Below are 26,229 nucleotides of genomic sequence, written 5' to 3' on the forward strand. Positions count from 1 at the left end.
ATCCTTGTTGATGTGATGCATCATGTTGATAGATTCGCAAATATTGAACCACCCTTGCATCCTAGGAATAAATCCCGCTTGATCGTGGTGAATGACTTTTTTAATGTGTTGTTGGATTTGATTTGCTAATATTTTGAGGAATTTTGCATCTGTGTTCATCAGAGATATTGCCCTGTAGTTCTCTATTTTTTGTGGTGTCTTTCTTTATCTCATTTTGTTACCAAGGTAATACTGGCCTCATAGAATGCATTTGGAAATTTTCCTTCCTCATATTTTTTGGAAAAGTTTGAGAAAAATAGGTATTAACTCTATTTTTTATTTTTATTTTTATTTTTTTTCAATATATGAAGTTTATTGTCAAATTGGTTTCCATACAACACCCAGTGCTCATCCTAAAAGGTGCCCTCCTCAATACCCATCACCCACCCACCCCTCCCTCCCACCCCCCATCAACCCTCAGTTTGTTCTCAGTTTTTAAGAGTCTCTTATGCTTTGGCTCTCTTCCACTCTAACCTCTTTTTTTTTTTTTCCTTCCCCTCCCCCATGGGTTTCTGTTAAGTTTCTCAGGATCCACATAAGAGTGAAACCATATGGTATCTGTCTTTCTCTGTATGGCTTATTTCACTTAGCATAACACTCTCCAGTTCCATCCATGTTGCTATAAAGGGCCATATTTCATTCTTTCTCATTGCCACGTAGTACTCCATTGTGTATATAAACCACAATTTCTTTATCCATTCATCAGTTGATGGACATTTAGGCCCTTTGCATAATTTGGCTATTGTTGAGAGTGCTGCTATAAACATTGGGGTACAAGTGCCCCTATGCATCAGTACTCCTGTATCCCTTGGGTATATTTATTAACTCTTTTTTAAATGTTTGGTAGAATTACTCTCTGAAGCATCTGATCCTGGACTTTGGTTTATTCGGAGTTTTTTTATTACTAACTCAATTTCATTGCTAGTAATTGGTCTATTCAAATTTTCCATGCCTTCCTGCTTCAGTCTGGTAGGTTATCTGTTTCTAGGAATGTATCCTTTTCTTCTATGTTGTACAATTTGTTGGAATATAATTTTTCATAATATTCCTTTAGGTCATTTATATTTCTGTGGTGTTATTTCTCCTCTTTCATTTGTGATTTTATGTGAGTCCTCTCTCTCTCTCTCTCTCTCTCTCTCTCTCTCTCTGTGTGTGTGTGTGTGTGTGTGTGTGTGTGTGTATTTTATGAGTCTGGTTAGAGGCTTCCTAATTTTGCTGATCTTTTCAAAGAACCAGCTCCTGGTTTCATTGATCAGTTCTCTCTCTATTTTTTAGTTTCTATGTCATTTATTTCTGCTGTAATCTTTCTTATTTCCTTCCTTCTGCTAGGTTTGGGTTATGTTTATTTTTCTTTGTCTAACTACTTTAGGTGTAAAGTTAGGTTGTTTATTTGAGATTTTCCTTGCTTCTTGTGATAGGCCTATATTGCTTTAAACTTCCCTCTTAACTGCTTTTGCTGCATCCCATAGATTATGGACCATTGTGTTTTCATTTTTCTCCATGTAATTTTTTATTCTTTGATTTCTTGGTTGACCCATTCATTTATAGTAGCATGTTATTTAACCTCCAAATATCTGTGCTCTTCCTAGATTTTTTCCTATGGTTGGTTTCTAGTTTCATAGTGTTATGATCAGAAAAGACACATGGTATGACTTTTCTTTTTGAATTTGTTGAAACTTGTTTTGTGGCCTAAAATTTGATCTATTTTGGAGAATGTTCCATGTGCAATTGTAAAGAATGTGTATTCTGCTGTATAGGGATGGAATGTTCGGAATATATCTGCTAAATCCATCTGGCCCAGTGTGTCATTCAAAGCCACTGCTTCCTTGTTGATTTTCTGTTTGGATGATCTGTCCATCAGTGTAGGTGGAGTGTTAAAGTCCCCTACTATTACTGGATTAGTATTGAATAGCTCCTTTATGTTTGTTATTAACTGTTTTATGTATTTGGGTGCTTGCATGTTAGGTGCATAAATATTTACAATTATTATATCTTCCTGTCAGACTGTCTACTTTGTTATCATGTAGTGTCCTTTTTTGTCTATTATACTCTTTGTTTTAAAGTCTATTTTGTCCAATGTAAGTATTGCTACCCAGGCTTTCCTTTGACATCCATTGGGCATGCCAAGTGTTTCTCTGTCCCCTCTCTTTCAATCTGCATGTGTCTTTAGGTCTGAAATGAGTCTCTTGTAGGCAGCATATAGATGGGTCTTGTTTTTTTATCCATTCTGTCACCCTGTGTCTTATGATTGGAGTATATTCAAAGTAATTATCAATTGGTATGTATTTATTTCCATTTTATTACTTGTTTTGTGGTTGTTTTTGTAGTTCTTCTCTGATCTTTTCTTGCCTCTTCTCTCTCATGGTTTTCTGGCTTTCTTTAGTGATATACTTGGTTTCCTTTCTCTTTATTTTTTGCATATTTATTACTGGTTTTTGATTTATGGTTACCGTTAGGTTTGCATATAACATTTTCTGCATGTAGTAATCTATGTTAAGTTGATGGTCGCTTAAGTTTGAACCCATCCTTTGCTCCTTTCCCCACCATATTGAAGGTATATGGTGTCATACTTTATATCCTTTTATTCTATTATTCCCTTGGCTGATTTTTACAGATACACTTATTTTTACTGCTTTTATGCTTCCATTTTTTTTTTTTTACTCTTATTTATGGTCTTTCCTTTCCACTCAAAGAGTCTCTTTTAACATTCTTGTAGGACTGGTTTAGTGGTCATGAACTCCTTTAGCTTTTGTTTGTCTGGGAAACTCTTTATCTATCCTTTAATTCTGAATGATAGCCTTGATGGATAGAGTATTCTTGGCTGCAGATTTTTTTTTTTTCTTTTCAGCACTTTGAATATATCATGCCACTCCCTCCTGGCCTGCAAAGTTTCTGCTGAAAAATCCTCTGATAGCCTTATGGGGTTTCACTAGTATATAACTGCCTTTTGTCCTCTTGGTGCTTTTCAATTTATTTCTTTATCACTACTTTTCACTATTTTAATAACTATGTGTGGACCTGCTTGGGTTGATTTTGTTGGGAGATCTCTGGACCTCTTGGATTTGGATATCTGTTTCCTTCCCTAAATTAGGGAAGTTTTCAGGTATTATTTTTTCAAATAAATTTTCTGCCCTCTTTTTTCTCTCTTCTTCTTCTGGGATCCCTATTATGCAAATGTTATTACACTTGATGGACTCAATGAGTTCCCTAAGTCTATTCTCATTTTACTTATATATATTTTTTTTCCATTTCACCTCTCAGCTTGATTATTTTCCATTACTCTGTCCTCCAGGTCACTAATTTGTTCTTCTGCTTCCTCTAGCCTGCTGTTTATTCCATCTAGTGCATTTTAATTTCATTTATTGTGTTCTTCATCTCTGATTGGTTCTTTTTTATCTTTTGTTAAGGGTCTCACTGATGTCTGCTACTCTTTTCTCAAGTCCATTGAGTATTTTTATGGCAATTACTTTAAATTCTCTATCAGGGAAATTACTTATATCTGTTTTGCTTGGGTCTCTTGCTGTGGTTTTTCCCTGTTGTTTCATTTGGGACATATTCGTCCATCTCTTCATTTTATCTAACTCTCTGTTTCTCTGTGTTAGTAAAATCAGCTACATCTCCTGCTCTTGAAAGTAATGGCCTCATGAAGAAGAGGTCCTGGAATGTTCTGCAGTGCGATGTCCTATGTTCACCAAAACCTGGCACTTTTGGGGTGTTTCCTAAATATGCTGTGTGTGTCCTGTTGTGTCCCGGCTGTTTTTTCCTTCAGTCCAGTAGTCTGTGTTGAATCTCTTAGCCTGTTGTGGGCAGTGTTTGGTCCCCAACTTGGATAGAGTGTGCAGTCTTAACAAGGTACCCAGGGGTCCGCTTGCCAAGTGAGACCTGCCACTGTGGCTGCCACCTGACTGGGCCACTGGGGTGGCTGCACAAAGTGCACACGGGTGGGGTGCACATTTTAGCGAGGTGTGTAGGTATTCCGTGGAGCCTGCCAGCAAAGTCACCAGGACTCCGCAAAATGTGTGGGTCAGGAGATGTGGTGTTGGTAAGATTTGTTGTAGTCTTCTGAGGGAGGGGACCTGCTGAGCTGGGACTGAGGAGGGCCTGTTTGGAAGGGGCAGATCCCTGAAGCCCAGGGGGCTGGGACCTGATGTAAGTAAGTTAGATAGTAAATGTCTATGCTGTGCTGGTTACAGCAGGTGGCCCTATGTTAATGCTGGAGGGTGGGAGAGGGAAATGGCACCTGCCTGCTCCTTTGTCCATGGAGGATTTTCCCTGAGAACCCTGCCCCTCCCAGACAAGCTGTGAGTAAATAACTCTCCCTCCTGTTTGCCTCAGGTGTTTTTCAAAATGCTGCTTCTAAACTGTCTCTCTGGAGGCTGTTTGTCGTGCTATCTTCTTAAGGGTGGTCTCAGCTTCCTACTGGCCTCCAGGCCCTCCCAGAACCCAGCCCACTGACTTTTAATATTCCAGGCCTTAAATTCTGCTGTTTTTAAGAACTCACAAAATTTGGCTCCAAAAGCTGGTTTGTTATGGGGACTGTCTTCTCCATGCAGGCCCAGGCATGGTAGTCTGTTTCTCTTCCCTCTCCTCGCTTGGCTTCCTCTCTCCCACGGTGGGTTGGTTCAGCTCCCCACTGCATCTTTGCTCTTTCTACCCTTTCACAAGGCCTCTTCTCTGCTTGTAGTTGTGGAGCTCCTTGTGCCAGTCTTCAGGTCATCTTCTGGGTTATTTACACCCATGTGTGTGTTGCCTAGTTGTATCTGTGGGCCAAGGTGAGCTTGGGGTCCTCTTACTCCCTTCTCTAGTATTATTTTTACATATAGGAAAGCAGTATATTTTGAGTAATTTTATACTTTATTGAAATCTCTAATTGGGTTTCAGAATTTCTGTAGTTTTTCAATGATGGCTGGTTTCCTCATTCAGTCATTCAACAGTCTTACGCAGGGTGGAAGGTAAGCTGGAGGAATGGGAAGTTGTGCCCTTGACACTGTCCTCTCAAGTCCTGATTGACCTCCTGTCACTGTGGATATTGATTTCATGAAGCAAGATCAATGTGAAGTTCCATTGCTCATAGACTCTTTTCTTTTCTGAGTTTATTTTATTTAGCAGCTCTCAGGCTACTTTTCCTCATTCTCCAGCTCAGATTCCCATCTGGTCTCAATTCGATCAGAAGCTGTGATCAACAACAAAAAGAAATTATTTGGTTACAAATTATCTCCTTTAGTCCTGTATCTGGTTATCCCTGTCTTTATCCCTCTTGGTTGGAGCTCTTACTAGGTTCTTGAGACTTGTTCAGTTATTTCTCACATGCTACACTCACTTTGTGACTAAGGAAAATATCCCATATTTGTGGTTCAAATTGAATATGAATTTAATTGAATATTCTTCATTCATTCAATTCCTACTTATTTTCTTCAGTTTATGATGTTCCTTTTTTTTTTTTTTTTGCCAATACTTTTGTTTCTTTTTATTCATTTAGCTGATTTTGGAAACAGACTGTAGGCAAAAGAACACATTCACTGTCTTCCTAGAAATCCACACATAATTATTTTAATAATTATGTGTTAGCTATCTAACACTATCAGTATTAGCTATTATATTATGCTTTCCTTAAATGAAGTGTCATTTCCTAATTTTTAAAAATCTTACCCTCTCTTCAGGTTGTGGAGCCTAAGTTGTTTTACACTTATAAAGCCTTTATTTTTTGGAGAATATATATATATATATATATATATATATATATATATATATATATATGACATTTCTTGTTTAAATTTTTTTTTTCAACGTTTATTTATTTTTGGGACAGAGAGAGACAGAGCATGAACGGGCGAGGGGCAGAGAGAGAGGGAGACACAGAATCGGAAACAGGCTCCAGGCTCTGAGCCATCAGCCCAGAGCCGGACGCGGGGCTCGAACTCACGGACCGTGAGATTGTGACCTGGCTGAAGTCGGACGCTTAACCGACTGCGCCACCCAGGCGCCCCGTGACATTTCTTATTTAAAGCAGTTTTATTTTGACCCTTGATTGTACTATTTTCTTGTTAAGATATGGAAGGTTTAGGGGTGCCTGGGTGACTCAGTTGGTTAAGCGACTGCCTTTGGCTCAGGTCATGATCATGCGGTTTGTGGGTTTGAACCTCACCTCAGGCTCTCTGCAGTCAGTGCAGAGCCTGCCTCTGTCCCCCTTTCTCTCCACCCTTTCCTCGCTTGTTCTCTCTCTCTCTCTCTCTCTCAAAACTAAGCAAATATTTAAAAAATGATGAAAGTTTGATCTTTATATTGCTATTGACAATTTTCCCATTTCCTGTTGTTCTTGACAGAGAGTATTCATTTAAAAATTATTTGCATAAAAAAAATAAATAAATAAAAATTATTTGCATAGAAGTAAATGTATGGATGCATAAATTGTTTGAATATGGGGTCATATATTCTTTTTAGTGCATAAATATTTGTTAATTAAGTTAAATGTTATAAATTTGGAGGAACCAAATTAGATTTTTAATAGTAGCAAAATCTGATCCTCTTAAAATATATAATGGATCTTTTGTATGTTGTTTCATGTTTTATAGTAAGTATAATTAAACAAACATTTACAGTAATATTCTGATAGTATTCGAAAGGCCAGTTCATACATTTCATAATTGCAAAGCTTGTGTGATGTAGGTGAAAGAGCAACGGTAGAGTCTTAGCGGATCTCAGCATGAACCTCCCATTGAAGACACTCGGAATTGATGTTTTAATCAAATAGAGCTATTGTCACTCAAGCACATTATAAATTGCTAACATGTATTGAGAGCTTATTGCATACCAAGTATTGTACTAAGCCCCTTATTCTCATTATCTCCTTCAATTTTCAGAACAAACTTGTGAGGTCAATAGTATTACCTACTCTACAATTCAAATGGAAAGATTTTGTTTTGTTTTGTTTTGTTTTGTTTTGTTTTGTTTTGTTTCATTATGTCCAGGACCTCCCTCTAAGTGATATTTTTCATAGGATCCTTAGTTGGGATGGAAATATTCGCATAGATGTTTGATAAAGAATGAATAGTTACCTGAAAATAAGGCTAAGCATAGACCATATATAGACAGTGAACCATTTCGCAATTAGTTATTTGGTAAAATTAAATGAAACTCGTTCAGGGTCCATATTAAGAGTAGTTTCTGCACTGTATTCATTTTCTTGAATAAAGCCCATCCATTTCCTTTTTGAGAGATATTTTAAGCCTAGTCAATAAAACTGTGTGTTTTTATTAAACATATTATCTTAAGTTAATGAAAAGAGTGGCAGATTTTTCTGTTTTTGTTGTATGAAAGACGTTTGAATCATAAAAAGTGGCTGCTTCATAGATTCATTTGGTAGGTAAACTGTCAGGTTGTGTCCATAAGTGGGTCGTCACGTTATTTCCTTTATTTTTATTATTTGAACCCAAATTAACTTCAGTTTCACAATTCGTCTATTGTGGATCTGAACTAAGTAGGACAGAAGAAAAGGTGCAGTTCCATTAAGCTCTAACATATCATTGGCTGTCAGGTAAGCCTTGTTATGCTGTCCATCCTCATTTAACTATCCCACAAGATCTCTTAATGAAGTTAAGCCCCAAGTTCACTCCAATAATTCTGTGGCAAGAGTTTGTGCAATGTAACAATTCATCACTTGTCAGGAAGGCACTTTTAGTTTATACATTTAATAAGGGCATCCTCTAGCTTGGTTAATTAGAAGTGAACAGTTTGCATATTTACTAAATGCAGAGTGTCATTGCCACCACGGCCTATTGCCTACATGAATTATTTCTCTATCTGCAATAAACAGCTGGGTAATTATTACTGCCATAATCAGATAAATTCCCTCTGTAAGGCTTTTCTTACATGGCAATCCTTTGAACTCATCCAAAGCTGAACAAAATTTATGAACTCCAGCAGCTAGGCCACTTTTTCATACTATGGTGTCCCTGTTCACTATTTCAAGGACATAAGTAGAGAACCATTTATATTGTGTAAATAAGGAGAATAAATATGATTACCTAAAGATAACATTTCAGTAAACCTCATTTTAAAAGTATAATACTCTGATCTCATCCAACTAAGTGATAGTGGCTTAGCTGTCCTTAATTGTATCTAGATGACAGGCTCTTTTAATAAGGAATAAGCTGAGATGTAAAGAAAATAACATTTTAGTTTTCAAGAACCAAATTAGTCTGTAATGTCAACTATACATGTGACTTTTTCTCTGTAGACTCATTTTATATGTAAAGATACAACATTTATAGCAATTAATTTGGTAGAATTTAGATAATAACACACTAGAGTGTCTAAAATACAGCACATATTCTGTGCTCTAGAAACAGTCTGTTACTTCTCCATAACTAGTAATTAATGACATAATCCATAGATAACTTTATAATATGGAATGATTTCTACCATTTGATTACCGTCTTTTCACATACTAAATTTTTAACAAGATTGTACTACCTTTAACATAATGCTATTTCAAAAAATTTTAAAAGCCAAGTATATAAAAAAGGGTAAAAAGCTTCATTCCTGAACTAGAAATAACAAAAGGAACAAGCTTATTTAATTGGATATAATCTTTTTATATGTATGTATTTAATTGTTTATTTTTTTCAAATTTAGTTATTTATACAATGAATTTTAGGTAGTTTACAAAGAGTTATATTAAAAAAGAGGAAAAGAAATAAGGACCATAGTAAAGAAAAATGCAGAATGATTACTATATTATTGTGACTTATCAGGAAATGTGGTTAGTTAAGTATATACCATTGTGAAAATGTAGAAAAAAAAATACTGCATATGCCAAGAAAGAGCTTTTTCTAGCCCTGACCTAAAAGAAATGTCACACACGAATCTTCAGTAGGATGTGCTGGTAATATAATGAACTGTGACTTCATTAACTTTTTTTTTTAACAGAAAAAAACCTGAATTTCAAGACTCTCTTTTTTGTGGTGATAAAAAAAAAATGCTAGAGTATAGCATCAAGTTTTTATTCATTTGAAAGCAAAGAACTAAAATACATTTGTTTATGGACTTAGTCTTGTGGTTGTCTACCTTTCAGGAAGGGAAGAATTGAAAGTTCTTATCTCACTTATCCTAGCTGATCTCTTGCTAAGAGACAGAGAGAGGAGAGAATTTCTTTTGAATTCTGTGAGAAAGGCTAAGAAATCTATTTTTAATATTATTGATTGAGAATGAATTTATACAGTGGAAATAAGGTTTAGGTACGTGATATATCTGTGTACAAACTTTTCTAATCAATACTTAGGTATGTTTAAATTATTGTGAAAATGTATTAAGAAAATGTAACCATTTTATGTAACCATAAAAAGTTACTTATAATTCTATCCATTGAGCTATTGAACCTTCATCTTATTAGGTTCTTTAAAGCATAAGACACTGTTGATAATTTTTTTCCTCTAATCTCTTTTACAGCTTGGATTCTGTGACACTACTCTCTCCTGCTTTCCTTTCTACTTTTCTAATGTTTTTTCTTTGTACTTGCATTTATTTGCCTGATCTTAAATATTAATGTTCTCTCTTTGATGCATTTGCCTTTTCACTGTCTGTGTCCAGACAATCTCTTCCACTTCTGTGACTTCAGCTAGCACTTGTATTGTGAGGATTCATAAATCTGCATATTCTCCAGCCCAGAATTGTCTCCTGACTTCTTAGACTGATTATAAAACAATTGGCCAATAAATAGTTTTCTAAAACTTACTAGATCATTTTCTGAAGTTACATGTGATGTGCTCCTACATGTAATACTACTTTAAAATATGTTGACATCATACTATCATATGTTGTTGCTTTATCATAGCATCCTGATTAATTTAGAGATGGACCTGGTCTGTGTTGAGTCGATTGCATGCAAAAGCAGCAGCAATTAGTTTTGCCTTAAAATTAAGTTAACACAGTTTAAATGAGAGACAATGTGTGATTTTCGAGTGAACACAAAGTAAATAAGATCTTGCCGTTTTTTTTATATGAAATAGACATTTGGCTACGTCACCTCTAAATTCTACCCCAAACAAAACTTCAGTAGCTAGATCCTCACCCTGCACAGCTGAATCACTGTGAAGATATGCAAAGGTGAGAAAATAAGATGTGCCTTGATCTACCTTTATGCGGAAAGCCCCCATGCTGTGTCTCAAAGTCACCATCTGTAAAGTCGTTTCATTTCACAGAGAACAGGAACCTTGTTAATAACACCTGCCCCTGACCAACCTCGGTGGAATGTTGTGAGGGTGAATTAATGTCTGTGAAGCACTTGGAGCTCCTGAAAATAATGCACTATGTAAATACATTTCATTATTATAGCTATTATTGTACTTAACACAATGTCACTCTCAATTATTTGACATCATATATATTATATAAAATTTTACTTCCTTTTACAGAAACTATCCAGAATAGTAAAAAGAAAATAATTTTTCAGTGAAATATGTGCATAATTTTTGAAAGAATACTATACAAAAAATTCTTTTCAACTAAATTTATTCAAAGGAGCCAGAAGAAGAAAAAAATTGATTTTCATGAATGATCTTTGAATGGAGTCTTATTGCTTTTTAAAATCATGCAAAGTAGGCAAATGAAATAATGGAGCAATTGGATGATCCCTTTTTATGATCACAGTGAAGTCATGGTATTGTAATTTTATAACATCAACCATTATCTTCTTTTTTTTTAACTCTTTTCATTTTCCACGTGTCTAGTCTATAGAGTACAAATTTGCTAGCATTACCCTTGGAGAGCCCATTCACCCTAGGTCAAGAAACCTTTCTTCTGATCTAACATGCATTCCCTCTACCCCTTTGCTGTTGATGGCCCAAGTCTACCAAAGAGAGCGAGAGTTCCCTGTGAACAGTTCAACCTCATCTCCTACTGCTCTCTTCTATCCCATCTCTTTAGTTCAGTGCTCAGTGCTTCCACCTACATGAAGCCTTTTCTGATTTCTCTGGATTTTAAGCACGGCATCTGTATTGCTTCATACCGTGTCTATAGTCTAGTTGGTTATCTGCTATTTTATTTATAAGCTACTTGAAGGCAGGGATTGGGCTTTACACATCTTTATTTCTTTTAATATCTTAAACATACTTGTGACTGCCTAACTGAATAAACAAATGAGTGCTAGTGTTCTTCATGATTTTAATTCTTAAGTAGCTTAGGCGTTTTGGGGAGAAATTAATCTATACAACAACAAAAGATTTTCAAGAGTAGCTAAAAATACTTTTTGAGAGGACTTGTCGAAATGTTTCCAGAACGTTAGTGTCCACTTCGGGTTTCAGAGTAAGGTGTGAAGCCCAGGAGCACCCTGAGTGCTTGAATGTTAATGACCCTGTGCCACAGGGTGCTTAATTGTAAACCGGGCTTTCCCTTTGTTTAATGCTGCCGGAATGGAATCCACAACACCTGTCCAACACTTCCCCGGCCTCGGTAACCAGGGGACAAAATAAGTGGTTTAAATGGTGTAGCTTTTGTTTCTCAAGCAAATGTTTTGGGTATTTCTCTGACTTCCACGTAATCTTTCTAAGGTTTAATCAATCCCCAAATCGTTTCGGATGTCACACACCAAGTCCAAGCATATGATTGGCTTTATTTGTGCTTTATATTTTTGCTTATGTTTTAGACCTAGCCTTTTTTTTCTTTTATTGTCTACTCATTTGGTTAAATTAATATGGACAATCATGAGAGACAAAACAAAGTACATTCAACAAATTTAACTAAAATACCTTTATGTCATAATGTACCACAGCAGAAAAGTAATGCTTTCAACCAGTTTTGGTTGGAAAGCTTCTTACATTTTCTTTGACTTCATTTCCCGTCAAAACAGAGCGAAGATGCTGGAGAACTGTTTGAATCTATTTCCTTAGAAGTATTTTATCTTCAAGATGATTCAGATGATGACATTTTGTTTTTATTTGGTAGATTATATAATATTATTACCAGTTACCTCTGAGATTTGGGGCACTTATTTTTTTTTTTAATTTTTTTTTAACATTTATTTATTGCTGACAGAGAGAGACAGAGCATGAGCAGGGGAGGGGCAGAGAGAGAGGGAGACAAAGATTCCGAAGCAGGCTCCAGACTCAGCTGTCAGCACAGAGCCCAAGGCAGGGCTCGAACTCACAAACTGTGAGATCATGACCTAAGCTGAGGTCAGATGCTTAACTGACTGAGCCACCCAGGCGCCCCATGGGGCACTTATGCTTTAAAAAAAATTTTTTTTAATGTTTATTTATTTTTGAGAGAGACAGAGACAGAATGCGAGTGGGTTAGGGACAGAGAGAGAGGGAGACATAGAAGCAGAAGCAGGCTCCAGGCTCTGACCTGTCAGTACAGAGCCTGATGTGGGGCTCGAACTCCGAGCTGTGAGATCATGACCTGAACCAAAGTCGGAAGCTCAACTGACTGAGCCACCCAGGCACCTTGGGGCACTTATGCTTTTAAAACAAACTCCATTTAATTTTTTTCTCTGTCAAAATTATGATTCCTATGAAAATATTGTGATGTACATATCATGTCTCCTTTGTAGTACTTCTTAGTCCCTTAGCTTATATGGTGATATTCATATTAAAATTAACTGAATATAATTGCGTCTCTTTATGATGTCATACTAGTGAGTAGAGTTGAATCATCTTAGTTCCTCAGCAGACTTGATAATTTTCATTTACTGCAGACTAGTGCTTCTCAAATTTTAGCAGGGTCCTACCCCCCAGGATTTCTGAGTTGGTCTGGTGTGGAACCTGAGGATGCACATTTCCAGCATTTCCCAAGTGAACCTGATACTGTTCTTCCAGGGACCACATTCTGAGAACCACTTTATAGGCAAAGAGCCAAAATCCTGGTTCTTCCCCACTTCCCAAGAGAGGCTTTCACAATATGGCTTTGTCCTTCTTCTAATTAAACCGTAAGAAGTTATGGAATGTACTACTAGTCAGCTGAGAAATAGTTAAAAAGGATGGTAGCACTTAATTTATACCAGATAGTAGACCAAATACTTTGGGAGGGACACATCAATGAATAAACCTTAAGCCCGAACTTCGTCACCTCCACTGGTGGGGGGAGTATAGGAAACATGCCCGCAACTATAACGTACTATAGAATGTAGTAGACATATAACAGGGAGGATTGTGAGAGTGGAGACAGCTAGAGATTAATTATTATTGAAGTGATCTATGAAGACTTTTTAGAGGACAGGGTAGAGATTTTTGGTTTTGGGTTCTGGACTTGTAAAGACAAGAAGATAAGAATTATAAAGAGATTTTTTTTAGTACCGTATTTTTAAATGAATAAGAAAATCAAACAGAATGGAAAAATATAGTTGACTCTTGAACATGGGGTTCTATACAGTTGTCAACTGTCTATACAGTTGAAAATACATGTATAAGTTTTGACTCCCCCAAACCTTAACTGCCCATACCCTGCTGTTGACTGGGAGCCTTTTCAATAACATGAACAGTTGATTAACACATATTTGTATGTTATGTGTATTATGTTCTGTATTCTTACAATAAGGTAAGCTAGGGAAATAGAAAATATTATTCAGAAAATCATAAGGGGGAGAAAATACATTTACAGTATTGCCCTGTGTTTATTGAAAAGAAAACTGCATATAAGTGTTCACATATAAGTGAACCCATGTTGTTCAAGAGTCAACTGTATTGGACTTAGGCAAAATGTGTAATATGAGTATAGTATTGTACATAAAGGCATAAATTTTGGTGCCAGGACTGTATTCAAATTCTAACTTTCACCTTCTAGTTTGGGAGTTTGGGAGAAGATTTAGCCTCTGTGCAACTCATGTCCTAATCTAAAAAATGGGAGTGATAATATCTGCCTCACTGGATTGTGAAAGGATTAAAAGCATTAATGTGTATGTCTTAGCCAGGAAACTCTTGGAAATAAAATATAAGTGTAGGATTAAACTGATAATACTTTATTTGGATGTTTTCAGCCCAGGGCAGAGAGGGTGAGGAAAAGTGGAAAGTGAAATGTCATAGCTTGAAACAGACTCTGGATGCCATGATTTGGTGTAAGATTATATTGGGGAGTATTTAGGGAACAACATCCGTAGGGTGGTGAAGTTGAACTGCATCAGAAGTCTCAGCCAATCTCAGGAAACTTGGGATTTGGTTGGGTGTTTAGAGTGGACCCAAAATTGAGAAAAAGGCTCTAGGCCTCTGTACTCCTTCAGTCACCAGTCATTGGATGCCAGCTGGAGGGAGAGGGAGACAAAATCTGAGGCAGAGCACCTGATTTTCTCCAGTGGCATGCAGCTATAAGCTGTCAGCTACCAGTGCTCCTGCACTGGTTCTGTAGGGAGCAGTGTGATGTGATGAGCCCCTGCAGCCCTGGCCGCCACTTCACATGGAGTCCTGCAGTGACTCAACCAGGTCCAGCAGGTAGGCAGGCGCTGCTTTATCCATCAGCCACACAGCTTTGCCAGGAAAACTCTCAGCGGTGCATGGAGGACACAAAAAAGGGAAATTTATTTGCATGGCTCTCTTCTGTCCCCAATTTCCCACCAGTCAAGGTTCACCCCATGCCTCCACGCCTTTTAGAAAACCAGATTCCTTGCTTTGCATCATGGAATTTCTTCCATTAATTACACACTGATCAGGAGAGGAAAAAGATGAAATCACCGAAGGAATTTGAGAAAATATAAACGATCGGTATCCAGTTGATACATAAAGTCAGTAGCCTAGAACATGGCCTGGAGTAAACATTCAATATATAGCTAACATTTACGTAGTGGCTTCCTATGTGCCAGCCCCACTCGGAGTATTTTACATAGATTGATGTATTTATTCTTCACAATAGCTTGTTGAAGAAGAAACTAATACTAATATATTTACATTTTATAGGTGAGGATATTGAGACTCAGATATTAAACAGCTAGTAAATAGCATAACAGAGTTTATAACCAGGTGTCATTTCAGAGTCTGTGCTGTGAACCACTCTACCGGATTGCTTCCAAATGGCTATTTTATTTTTATTATTACTATAATAATTAGAATATGTAAATTTTTATCATTATAAATATCATTAGCATTAGCAAAATGTACTCAAATAGGTAAAGCTTTACAAAAGTTTTGGAAATTTTTACCTTTATTTTTAAACTGATATCATAAAACATTTTATATATATGAAAAGTGATGGAGGAAGTCCTGGGACTTACCTAAGTTTCTTTAACTATATAGTAGAAAATAGGATCATAAAAGAAAAGAAAATATATGTAATTCATTCAATAAAAAATATCTTCCGCATAGTATGTCTTGCATCAGGATGACTATAGCTTTTAGATCTGCAATTATAGAATCCGTCAACCTAAGGATTCTAACTCCATTTCTGCCATTAACTGATTTGTTATTCAGAGTACGTCATTTTATCTCCTTATGTGTTTCCATATCTGTAAAATAAGTTAATTAGTAACATCTACCCCATATATATCACAGGATTGTTTTTTAAGGATAGAAATAAGACCATATATATACCTGAAATGAGAAAAAATATTGAAAACAACCCGGAATTATTTGGGAAAAAAATTAAGTGTTTTAAAAGTTCTGCATTAAAAAAAAATCACTGGGTGAAAAAAATTGTAATTTTTATAATTTTATAAAGAAACCTAGTTAGAATGGTTTCCCTCATTTAATCTTTAATGGGATCATAATTTTTTATTACATTCTTTACACTGAGACACATCTTCATCACTACTGATGTAACAAAAACTTGTATATCAGGGATAGAAATTTATTCAGCTCTTCCTACTTTGTCATTAAACAAAGAGGACTTGACATGAATATAACTGCGATGTTCAATATATCTGTACACTCTCAAGTATGGCAATAAATCAGGGACATAAGATTGATTTTTTTCAAAAATTGTACAAATGTATGAAATTAATTACTTTTGTGTTTTGAGATTACCCAAGATTAGCTTTTCTGGTGTTTTGTCAGATTCTTGGATTTATTTTTAGGGCTTCCCAGTTCCTTCTGGGTTTACTGTGTGGTATCGTTACATACTGGAAACTGACATTCTTTTACAGGACTTTGAGTTTTAGCTTTCCTGGTCACGCTCCCTGAGTACATGGCTGTTTTTATTTTACATTTTCATATCCAGAAGATGGACTGTTTTTACTATAGCAAATAATCTACACTTTTGATTTTGTATCCAAATCCTATTACTTCTTTGCACCTTACCTGTTCATGTGTGTGTTCAATTATATCGGGCCTTTTTTCTTTCTTATGTAAGATCTCTTCTTATTCATTAAATCATTTATAGAGCACAAACTTCTTTGTAGATTTTTTTTTTATTTTTGTGATTGCTCGAAAAATTACTGTGCTTATCTTTGGAATGACATAAAATTGGATACACGCATATCTGAGTAATTATCCTTGTAGTGGCAGTTCATTGGTTATTTTAAATTATCTTAAAGACTTATAAGAGGAATTATAGAAGAAATAATTTTTACGTAATATTAAAAGTAAAGATGAAAATTAATAATGTATTTAGTTTTTTTATGTAACATGTGATTGTTATTTTTCCTGGCCCAAAAAAAAAATAATAATTCTCATTTATTCATATGTAACTGCCTTGAAATTTGTACCTTAAGGACAAAGAAAGGTCACCAATCCTTCTAACTCCTGGTTCTTTGTCAAAAAATGGACACAGTTAATGAGGTTTGTTTGGTACAGAACAAATTCTCAGACACAGATAGAGATCCTTTCAATGGAAACAAATTTGTTTGGCTTTACCAGGTTACTTAGCGATTAATAATAGCCTTGAGATGCAGGTCAGAAAGGTCATTGTACCAGCTTGCCAACACAATCTAAATGTGCAGCCAGCCCAGCTCTGTGGGCGCAGAAGCCCCCAAAATACTATGCATAAAGTAAAACAGGCTATTTTCTGACTCCTTTTTTCATATTAATAAGCAATTTTCAAGAGAAGGGTGGCAAAATGAGGGCCATGCCACTCCAAGTAATTCATTTATTTTGCAATTTAATCTTATGTTGAAAAAAATTGCTCTGCTGCAATAGCATAGCATGGTGATTTTTAAACGTCAGTGTGTTTCATAAGTAACCTTGTATGAAGTATTGTATTAGTAGCCTTTAACAGAAAATTGCAACAAAAATATTTCTAGACATTGAAGTAGAAATGAAAATCTCTTTTTTATTATTTTTGGAATCTTTCCCTCTACTCTCCCTTGACATCTTTGAGGTAGATGCTCAGACAATTTACTTAAAATTTTACTTCAAGAACTGGATGCCAAGTTATATGTCTACTTTTTAAAAAGAATAAAGTATAATTTCAAGATAGCATTTTAACATGAATAGTTAAATATGTTCTATGAAAAGAAAGGATTTACTCTTTCCATATTTGATAATATCTTAATCTATTTATCAGGTGTTTTTCTTCACATAGTGTGTTTGAAAAGTTTATTTTTTGTTTAAATGTCTTAGATATACATACACAGAAATGATGCAGTTTTCGTTACTTTAATGGAGTTTATTGTACCTAGAAAACCATGAACTTATTCACCTAATTTAACTTTTATTTTAAGTATCCGTATGATTGAACAAAATAGCCTTTCAAGTGCAGGATAATATATGTAATCATGTTGGTATTATTTGAACTGTTACCTGCAGTAAACTTACAGAAAATTAAGTGTATGTATAAAAACCCATCATGCTTTCAAAATTAGCCCATTAGCATACAAATTCAATGATCAGAGATTTCCTAATACAGAATCAAAATTTAAAGGAAATCAGTAGCTCAGACTTTTTCTTGGGATATTTAGCTATGTCCAAAATAGTCAATCTTCAACCAAGAAAGTGATAACATAGTAGCTCACTTGCTTTGCATTTGATCTATTTCCTCAGCCACTGAATTAATTATAACATGGAGATATTTGATTTAAAAAATTTAACCACTGAAAAATCACTTAAATGCTTTGTAAAGATGGCAAAGATTCAGTGGAATGTGCAGGTAAGATAGATTACGCCGCTGATTTTGATGGATGTGGATGATGGTAGCCCCTCACAAACTTCCTTGATTATCATCAGTGGAAGAATGAAAATGTTAGCAGATTTTTTAGTATCATAAATAACTATGGATTGTTTTGATGCAGGGAGGCGTTAGAGGAGTTTGCAGAGATGAAAGAAAGGGAAGAGAAGAAGGCTGACCTCGAAAGGGAAGAGAAGAAAAGAGATTACCAAGCCCGAAAGATGCATTACCTCCTCAGCACAAAGCAGGTTGGTGGACCTGTCCCTGACAGCTCCCGTAAACCACTTGGGCCCTTAGCCTGACAGAGATAAAGTAGCAGGCTGAATGGGACATGACTTGTTGAAAAGATATCACAAAGACACTACTTCGAGTTCAATTTCGTGCTTCTGTGTAGGTGTGCGCAGGCACCATGACTCGTCCGTGACAGCAGCTTCATAGAGGCAGCTGCTGTGACGCTGGCAGAAAGGTCCCAGTCAGCAGGGTGATGTGCTGCTGTGATAACACAACACCAAGGGCATAACCTCGCTTTTAAAACCCATTCTGAGTGGCTGATTGTTGTTTTGCGAATTGATCAAGAACTGAGAAGTTACGAAACTGAGGCAGCTTTCATGTTTTCTCTTTTCCTTGAGCTGATGTTGAGATTAAAACCCTTCTTGCACCCTTTCCAAATGTTGATGCAAGTTTCCAAGTAAAGCTTTGAAACAAAACTGCTTCAGAAATTACATCATCATATTGAGATATACAAATGTGGAATTTAGAATACTTAGAAGTATTTTCTTATAAATGGTAAAATTTTCTTGCCTCAGATCTCATCATAGTCGCTAAGAAAAAATACATTGCATGTAGAATATTCTGCTCACAAAGAAATACGGTGAAAAAAAAAACAAAGGAATTTGGGGGTTGGGATGTTCTGTTACTTGAGCTTTAGGCAGGAAACTAGCAATTTGTGGGTTTTTATTTCTTCTTATAGACTGTCAAGTACAGTGTCATGTTCCAGCCAGAGTCACACATTCAGATGTCTCAGACATGGGCAAGTCAAGTCCATGGTGGAGGCTGGTAGAGGGTACAATCTGAGACTGAATGTCATGCTTTGAGGCATCCAAATTCAAAAACATTAAGTCCTGGGGTGCCTGGGTGGCTCAGTGGGTTGAGCTTCCGACTTCAGCTCAGGTCATGATCTCACCGTTCCCTTGTTGGAGCCCCGCGTGGGTCTCTGTGCTGACAGCTCAGAGCCTGGAACCTGCTTCGAATTCTGTGCCTCCCTCTCTGTCTCTGCCCCTCTCCCACTCATGCTCTGTTTCTCTCTCTCTCTCTCAAAAATAAAATATTTAAACAACAACAACAACAACAACAACAACAACATTAAGTCCTGGACTGGTCATGTACATTCAGAACAGAGAACTGCACTTCTAGCCTCTATCTGGTGGTCTACTTAGCAGTACTTTTCAGTAATGATGACTGTCTTTATATTTACTTGGATTTGTATAGCTGAGTTATCTTCATTTAACAGATAAGAAAACTGGAACTCAGAGACAATGATGTGACTGGTTCAGAGACACAAAAAGACACCTCAAACTGAGGTCTTTAGACTCTAAATACTTAGGCAATAAAGATAATTAAAAAAAAAAAAAAGTCAAGGTATTTTCAGTTTTGATTATAAATCTGTAACAATGAAAAATTTTATCTGTTTGATTGGTGGGCTACATGTTTTTAAAATGTAGACTCACAAATCACAAATTCTTTTTTTTATCTTTAGTTATTAGTAATTTCAACTTTGATGAAACTAAGGGAGTTATATATACTTTACTTCTTGAAACCTGATAATAATTATTGGGTACAGTTGTTTATTTTGATAACTCTGAACCCCTTTTATGCTTTGAATCTTTCTTAATCTGAGGTCTAATTGTGTTGCTTATACTTACAACGGGTAGTGTAATAGCAGAAATAATTTTTTAAATGGTAAAATCAGATTTAATGGCAACATTTGTTAATTCTCTTTTATCTAGGGTTACTTAGATATCGAGTACATAGTGGAATATTTTACGAAGTCCATAAAGACTTAGTTGTTTTACTAACAAAAATAATAAAGCAAATATCCATGGAGTACTTACCGTGTACCAGAGAGTATGGTTGATACTTTATATGCATTATTTCTTTAACGATTTTGATTTCATTTCACTTTTAAAATTAAGCACCTGGTTTAACAAATTATTTCAGAAACTTGACCATGTGACTTGCCTCCTGGACCTTAATGAATTTTTAATATTACGATTGTGTTTTAAGTATATTTATGTTGTTAAATGCAAACTGTCAATGCTCTAGCTCATTTTTCTTCTTGTTTATATCTTGCAGAGTGCTGGTAATAGCTACGTATATAAACTTTAGTTTAATGATCCCTTGTCTCCAGAACTCTGAGCATCCAATAGAATGATTTTTTTTTTTCAGGCACTGTGGTACAGTAGAAAGAGTATGGGTATTGACATTAGTCTCCAAACTCTCCTACTTAGAGTAAGATATTAGGAGATTACCTGGAATTGTCTGTTTCACTCTGCACTTTGAAAGAACATTATGAGGATTGAATGTAACATATTTAAACTACTACCTGGTCCTTAAAGAGCATTCAGTAAATGGTAATGATCATATTATTGGAATTTAACCTACGGAGGATAAACAAAGTGTCTACACTTTGATTTTCGTCTGTCTTTGCTAGCTGTCCGAAGCATTCATGTTGTCATTTCTTTGCTTTGCTTTCCTTTAGTTATTCATAAAAATTATTAGAAATATTTATAATGCTCTTCCCCCAATATCCCCTTCCTGCATTTTACATCTTAACCTAAATAAAGATATGCAACACTAACATTAATAAATATATTGAATATAAACCTTAACTTTAAAGTCCATCAATTATTTCAAATGACATATTTTTGAGTATCTATAATCTATCTGACTAGGACATATAAATGTATACTGTATGATCCTTAAACACAAAGAGCATTCACTCTGATTTCAGTCCAATGCCAAACAAACTTTTTTACTAGAAAGAAATCGACACCTTTCAATTATAGCTTATATAGGTATTCACATTGAATTTAACAACCATTTATATTTATCATTTTGCTGATTCCATTTAACAAAAATCTTTATTTTCCCTAAACTAAGGAAGGATTAGAGAATGAAAGACACATGTTTCAATGTAAGTATTATTATTGATTTTCTCAGCATGACTTGGCTATTGGGGAGAAATTAAGCTGCAAATTTTAAAACATCCCTGAGATGTTTACAGCTTAATTGCATTGCTTACTTTAAGAGTTTTGATTTCAAATTGTATTAAATTCACATTTAAGTCCAAAATAAAAGCCAAATACGAATTGGGTATTTTTAAAGGCTTGTGTTAGTATTAACTCTTAACTTGCGTAGTTATTTGAAAATTTGCTGAATAAATATTCAAGTGTAAATAATTTTTAAACAAAGTATCTCAGAACAAGAAAAGTTTTGCAGATGTATTTAAAAGGAATAATGCTAGTAGTCTTTTTGGAACTATTTTATTAGTGATTTCAATAATTAAGGAGTGATTTATAATGATATATAATGATAGTTTGTAGAATACTATTTTTCGAATTAAATTTTCATAGGCCTGATGTAGCTTCACTTAGATGAGTAGAAATAAAACATTAATTCAGACAAAGAATGTTTTGGAAAAGGTAAGGAATTTTCTAAGCCAAAATTGTATTTGTGAATTCCTATGTAGATAATAAATGAAGTCATGTGTTATTTAATATATTAATAGTTTGGGGGACTATTATGCTGATACATTCATACTGATAACCTAGTTTCAAAGTCAATGTTAGTGTAAATCTAATGCATATGTTAAAATAGTTCTAAAATCTATCTTGATTTTAACTGATATTAAGTATCTCATCTTTATGCAAGCAAATATGTTAGCACTAATAGGAATTACACAAGTAAATAACTAATATTGCAATGAGTGAATTAATAGACCCCTCAGGGTTTTATTAATTAAAAAGTTCAAGTCATATTAAAGCACCTTTTGTATATGTTTATTTCAATCAGAAAGCTGAACATGGTAACTTATTTGCATAAATAATCAATCACCATTTACTAGTAGTAATAAGGTTAATTTGTTGCTACAGACATAATAGGATTAGTCAATTATATTTTCCAGAAAGTACTGTTTGTTATGCACCCCATCACCTGTAAAACAGGATTGGGTTTAGCGCCCTTATTAAATGAACACATCAAAAAAATCTTTGTCCCTGTAAAAGTTTTATAAAAAGAAAGCTAATTTCAGTTGATTTGAATAAGTAAAATGCAAACATTGCTTCCATTTGTAAATTTAATTTATCTTTCTGCAAAGATTGATTATTTAATAAAGTTATTTATTTTGATTCAGTAACCAGTCAAACTGAATCTAACACATATAGGACATATTTCCTTTGAAGAAAATCTCATTTGCAGATTTGTTTTATTCCAAATAAACTGACTTTCATTCCCTGTCCTTGTTCTTGGTAATAAATTATGTTGTCTGCTCCACCTACTGGTGGATACATGCAAAGGCCTATTGTTGGATTCATTAGAAGATACTGCCTCTAAAATGTTGCCAGAATTTTTATGGATCCTGCCCGGGAGAACAGCAGAGTTACAGATACAAATAGAAAACTCAAGATCCACATCATAACCAGTTAATGTTTCAAAATATAGGATATTGTATAAAGTTATATACATTGTTTCCTGATCAGTGAAAAATATAACCCTGTTTTTTATTTCAATATGCTAATGGAAAAGGATAGGTACAAAATATATTCGTGATTAAGTATATTATAACTATTTGTGTTTTATTTTATAACAATTGCTTTTAATAGTTTATACATATTCAAGTTAAAACTAAAATGAAAGTTTATTAATTAAATAGAATTTGCACACATTTTACAGAAGTAATTTTCATGTCATCATTTATATAGTAGGTTTTCAATGTTTTTTCTTTAATGGGTAGTGAAAATCTTTAAATGGGCACTGAGGTAATGATTTTCAGTTATTTAGGATTCTTTAAAAAGACCCCATGCCCCAACGAATATTAATAGAACATTCTCTTTAATTACGTTATTTTTTGAGAGAAAGAAATGATTTCAGCAACTTATTTTACAAAATGTTGTCAAATCATATGTGTACACAAAAGAAAAATAGCTTAATTTTAAAAACTTAATGTAACAAAAATTAATTGATACCCTGTTGATATGGATAACGTACTGGTATGGATAGCATGTTTATAAGACAAATCTTATAAGGTGAAAAATGCTAAGAAATATAGTAAATCTTTGAAGTTATTTATTACTTTCAACTCTAGCCCCCCAGCATCATAAATGGGGAAGTTCTGTGCCCTGCATGTATTAAATACTTAATATGTAATTGCTCACATAAAAAAAAAATCTTTATTTGTCAGAGAGAGCATGAGTAGGGGGAGGGGCAGAGAGAGGTGGAGAGGGAGGGAGCATCCCAAGCAGGCTCTGCACTGTCAGCACTCCCCGCCCCCGGCACCCCGCGCTGCCCCTGCCCACGAGCTCGCTCTCAACCATGAGATCATGACCTGAGCCAAAATCAAGAGTCGGACACTTACCAGACTGAGCCACCCAGGAATCCAGTAATTGCTCACTTTTAATTTGAAGTGATGAAGTAACAGAAGAATGGCAGCCTGCCAGTGTGTACCTGTGCACATGCACGTGTGTGTGTGTGTGAGTGTGTGTGTGTGTGTGTGTGTGTGTGAGAGAGAGAGAGAGAGAGAGAGAGAGAGAGATGTCTTTGTGTATATGGTATATTCGGAAAGCGTCTTTGGAGAGCCTTCCCAGAAGACATTTTCCGTAGTCAGTGGCATACCACAGCCGTGGTGGGGAAACTCCAGTGTGGCGTTAACTGCGTTGCTGTAATGACTCTCTGGAGTACACTTTTATACCTTTTGATCTTTGTCTCAAAACTACTGCTTTGACTTCAAAATATTAATTTTGTTCCTGTCTCGCCTCTAAGTTGGACCTCCCCTTTCTCTTTTTCCCTTCCACCATCCCATCCCTCACCTCTGCATTTCCATGATGTACATACAAAATGATGCACGCCTTGGTATGTGTGGCTTTAATAGTACCCGCTAGAGAGAGTCTTACATTTACGATCTTCATGGTTTGATGCAACTTGATTTGGGGCATTCACATGATTCCTTGGTTCTTCTTTTTAGCTTTTTTTTTTCTTTATGCGTTTTTTTTCTTTATTTGTCCAAATCAGTCTTTATTTTGACCGATGATCTAAACTATTCCCAGTCACCCCAATTTTTTAAATCTTTGTCTCTTTTTCATTTATTTTGTACAATCACCAACTTCTTTCCATTTATTCTCCCTGGTATGTTTTAAATAAATTCCATCGTGTCCGTTTCCTGAACCCTGGACAATGGTAATAATCTCTGAAATGATTTTCTTTTTGTTCATTCTTTTCCTCTCTGTCCCAGTATATCTACTACCATCAGATAAATTCTGCTAAAATAGTATTTTTTTATGTCATGTGTCTTTGCAGTTTGAAAACCTCCAAAGATTCTGTTTCTGTAGGATAAAATCCAAAGTTTTCAGCATAAGCCTTTAAAACTCTGAAGAATCTGACTCTACCCTGCCTATTTAGCCTTATCTTCCTTTCCTTCTCAGGATGAGCGTCCTGCTAGTCTGACTTTATACCCTAGAAACATTCATCATAAGGATCTCTTTATGATATAGGTGATTTCTTGTGGCTTGTCATATTCTAGAAATTCAGAAGCTTCCCTATTACCACCCCCAACTCCCCCAAAAGAATCAACATCTCACATACTTTCCGCTAACACTAGGATTTTGCCATTGTTTTATCATTAAAGATACATTTCTTTTCCCTTATTAAATTAAAATACTTCCAAGAAGGAGACAGCTGTTGAGGTGTCTTATTAGTATAGCTTGGTGACAATAACCGGGACTAGGTTATCATAAGAGGAGGGAAGAAAAGTATGTCCAGTGCCTGGAATATGAAGACCAAAATGGGCATAAGGTTGGTAACGAAGAGATCTAGAGATGCTAACGTGTATGATGACTCCATGGACTATCTGGGGAGAAAAATATGTGTTTAAGGCACTGAAAAGAAAATTAGCACATATAAAAGAAACTTAACAATTTTGCCATTTTGTTTAGCATCACTGCTATTTAGTGTCCCTAGTTAACTATTTCATTCTAGATACCTCTTATTTCTTTCTTACATCACACAGCATTCTCAACAATGAATTCTTAATTCTTAAATTATTCATCCCTAGTTTTCACACATTTCTATTGGAGTTGAAAAGGTCTGGCAGTAAAAGTGAGAATTAGGGAAGTATGGAGTAGTACACTCATAAGTCTTACATGAAGGATCTGATTTTGATTCTTTTTTTTTTTTTTGCAAACTTCCCAGTAGTTTGTATGTTTCCATGGAGAAAAATATAAAAATAGGAACTCACACTGACAGAGGACAGGACCTTTCATTGCAATATATTAGAGCAGCATGGAGTCTTTATAGATTACTTTTCTAGCTCTTTCTGTTAACAGATTAAAGAAAGTAGGTCTAGAAGATGAAGCAACTTGCTCAAGGTCATGTAATATTTTATTTAAACTCTGATGTTGGGGCATCCTCAGTACAGTACAGCCACAGTGAAAATCTGCGTTAGTGGTTCTACGTCTGTGTCTATATGTGATTCACGTAAGTAAACTCTACTTGGAACTCTACCCTAGGTTTATGGCTGTCTCTTTATCCCTCAAAACACTAGCATTCTGAGTGTACATTTTCCTTGAGTTACCCTCAATTCATTGAACTCTCTTTTTACCCTTTTTCTGAAATGTTTTAGTACTTAGAAGAAAATTGATTTGAATGAGTTCATGGACAAAGAGAAAAGCTAGGGCCTGCATATCAAAGATTGAAAGAAGCAAGCGAGAACATAATATAAATTTCTCTGGCGCATTTCTGTGAACAGCTCAAAGCACTTTTATTTTATTTATCCTCACAATATTGTATGAAAGTAGCAATTATCATTCTGGTGACTAAAAGACTATTGTTTGGTAGTCATTTTTCCTCTAGACACTTGGCAGATTTATTCTTTCAAGAAGGCTATGTAGTGAATAAAGATCT

General features: G+C 35.3%; 1 protein-coding gene across 3 annotated transcripts in view; it reads left to right on the forward strand.

The window, feature by feature from the left end:
• SPATA17 (spermatogenesis associated 17) overlaps nt 1–26,229 on the forward strand; it is a 204,961-nt gene that overhangs the window by 57,721 nt on the left and 121,011 nt on the right. For all 3 annotated transcript variants that reach the window (XM_047840794.1, XM_047840793.1, XM_047840795.1), the window contains exon 6: nt 18,182–18,305. In XM_047840794.1, the coding sequence (XP_047696750.1) occupies nt 18,182–18,305 (124 nt within the window). The remainder of the gene's footprint in view (nt 1–18,181; nt 18,306–26,229) is intronic.

Source organism: Prionailurus viverrinus, chromosome F1 (genome assembly GCF_022837055.1).
Source record: "Prionailurus viverrinus isolate Anna chromosome F1, UM_Priviv_1.0, whole genome shotgun sequence".
Taxonomy (NCBI): domain Eukaryota; kingdom Metazoa; phylum Chordata; class Mammalia; order Carnivora; family Felidae; genus Prionailurus; species Prionailurus viverrinus.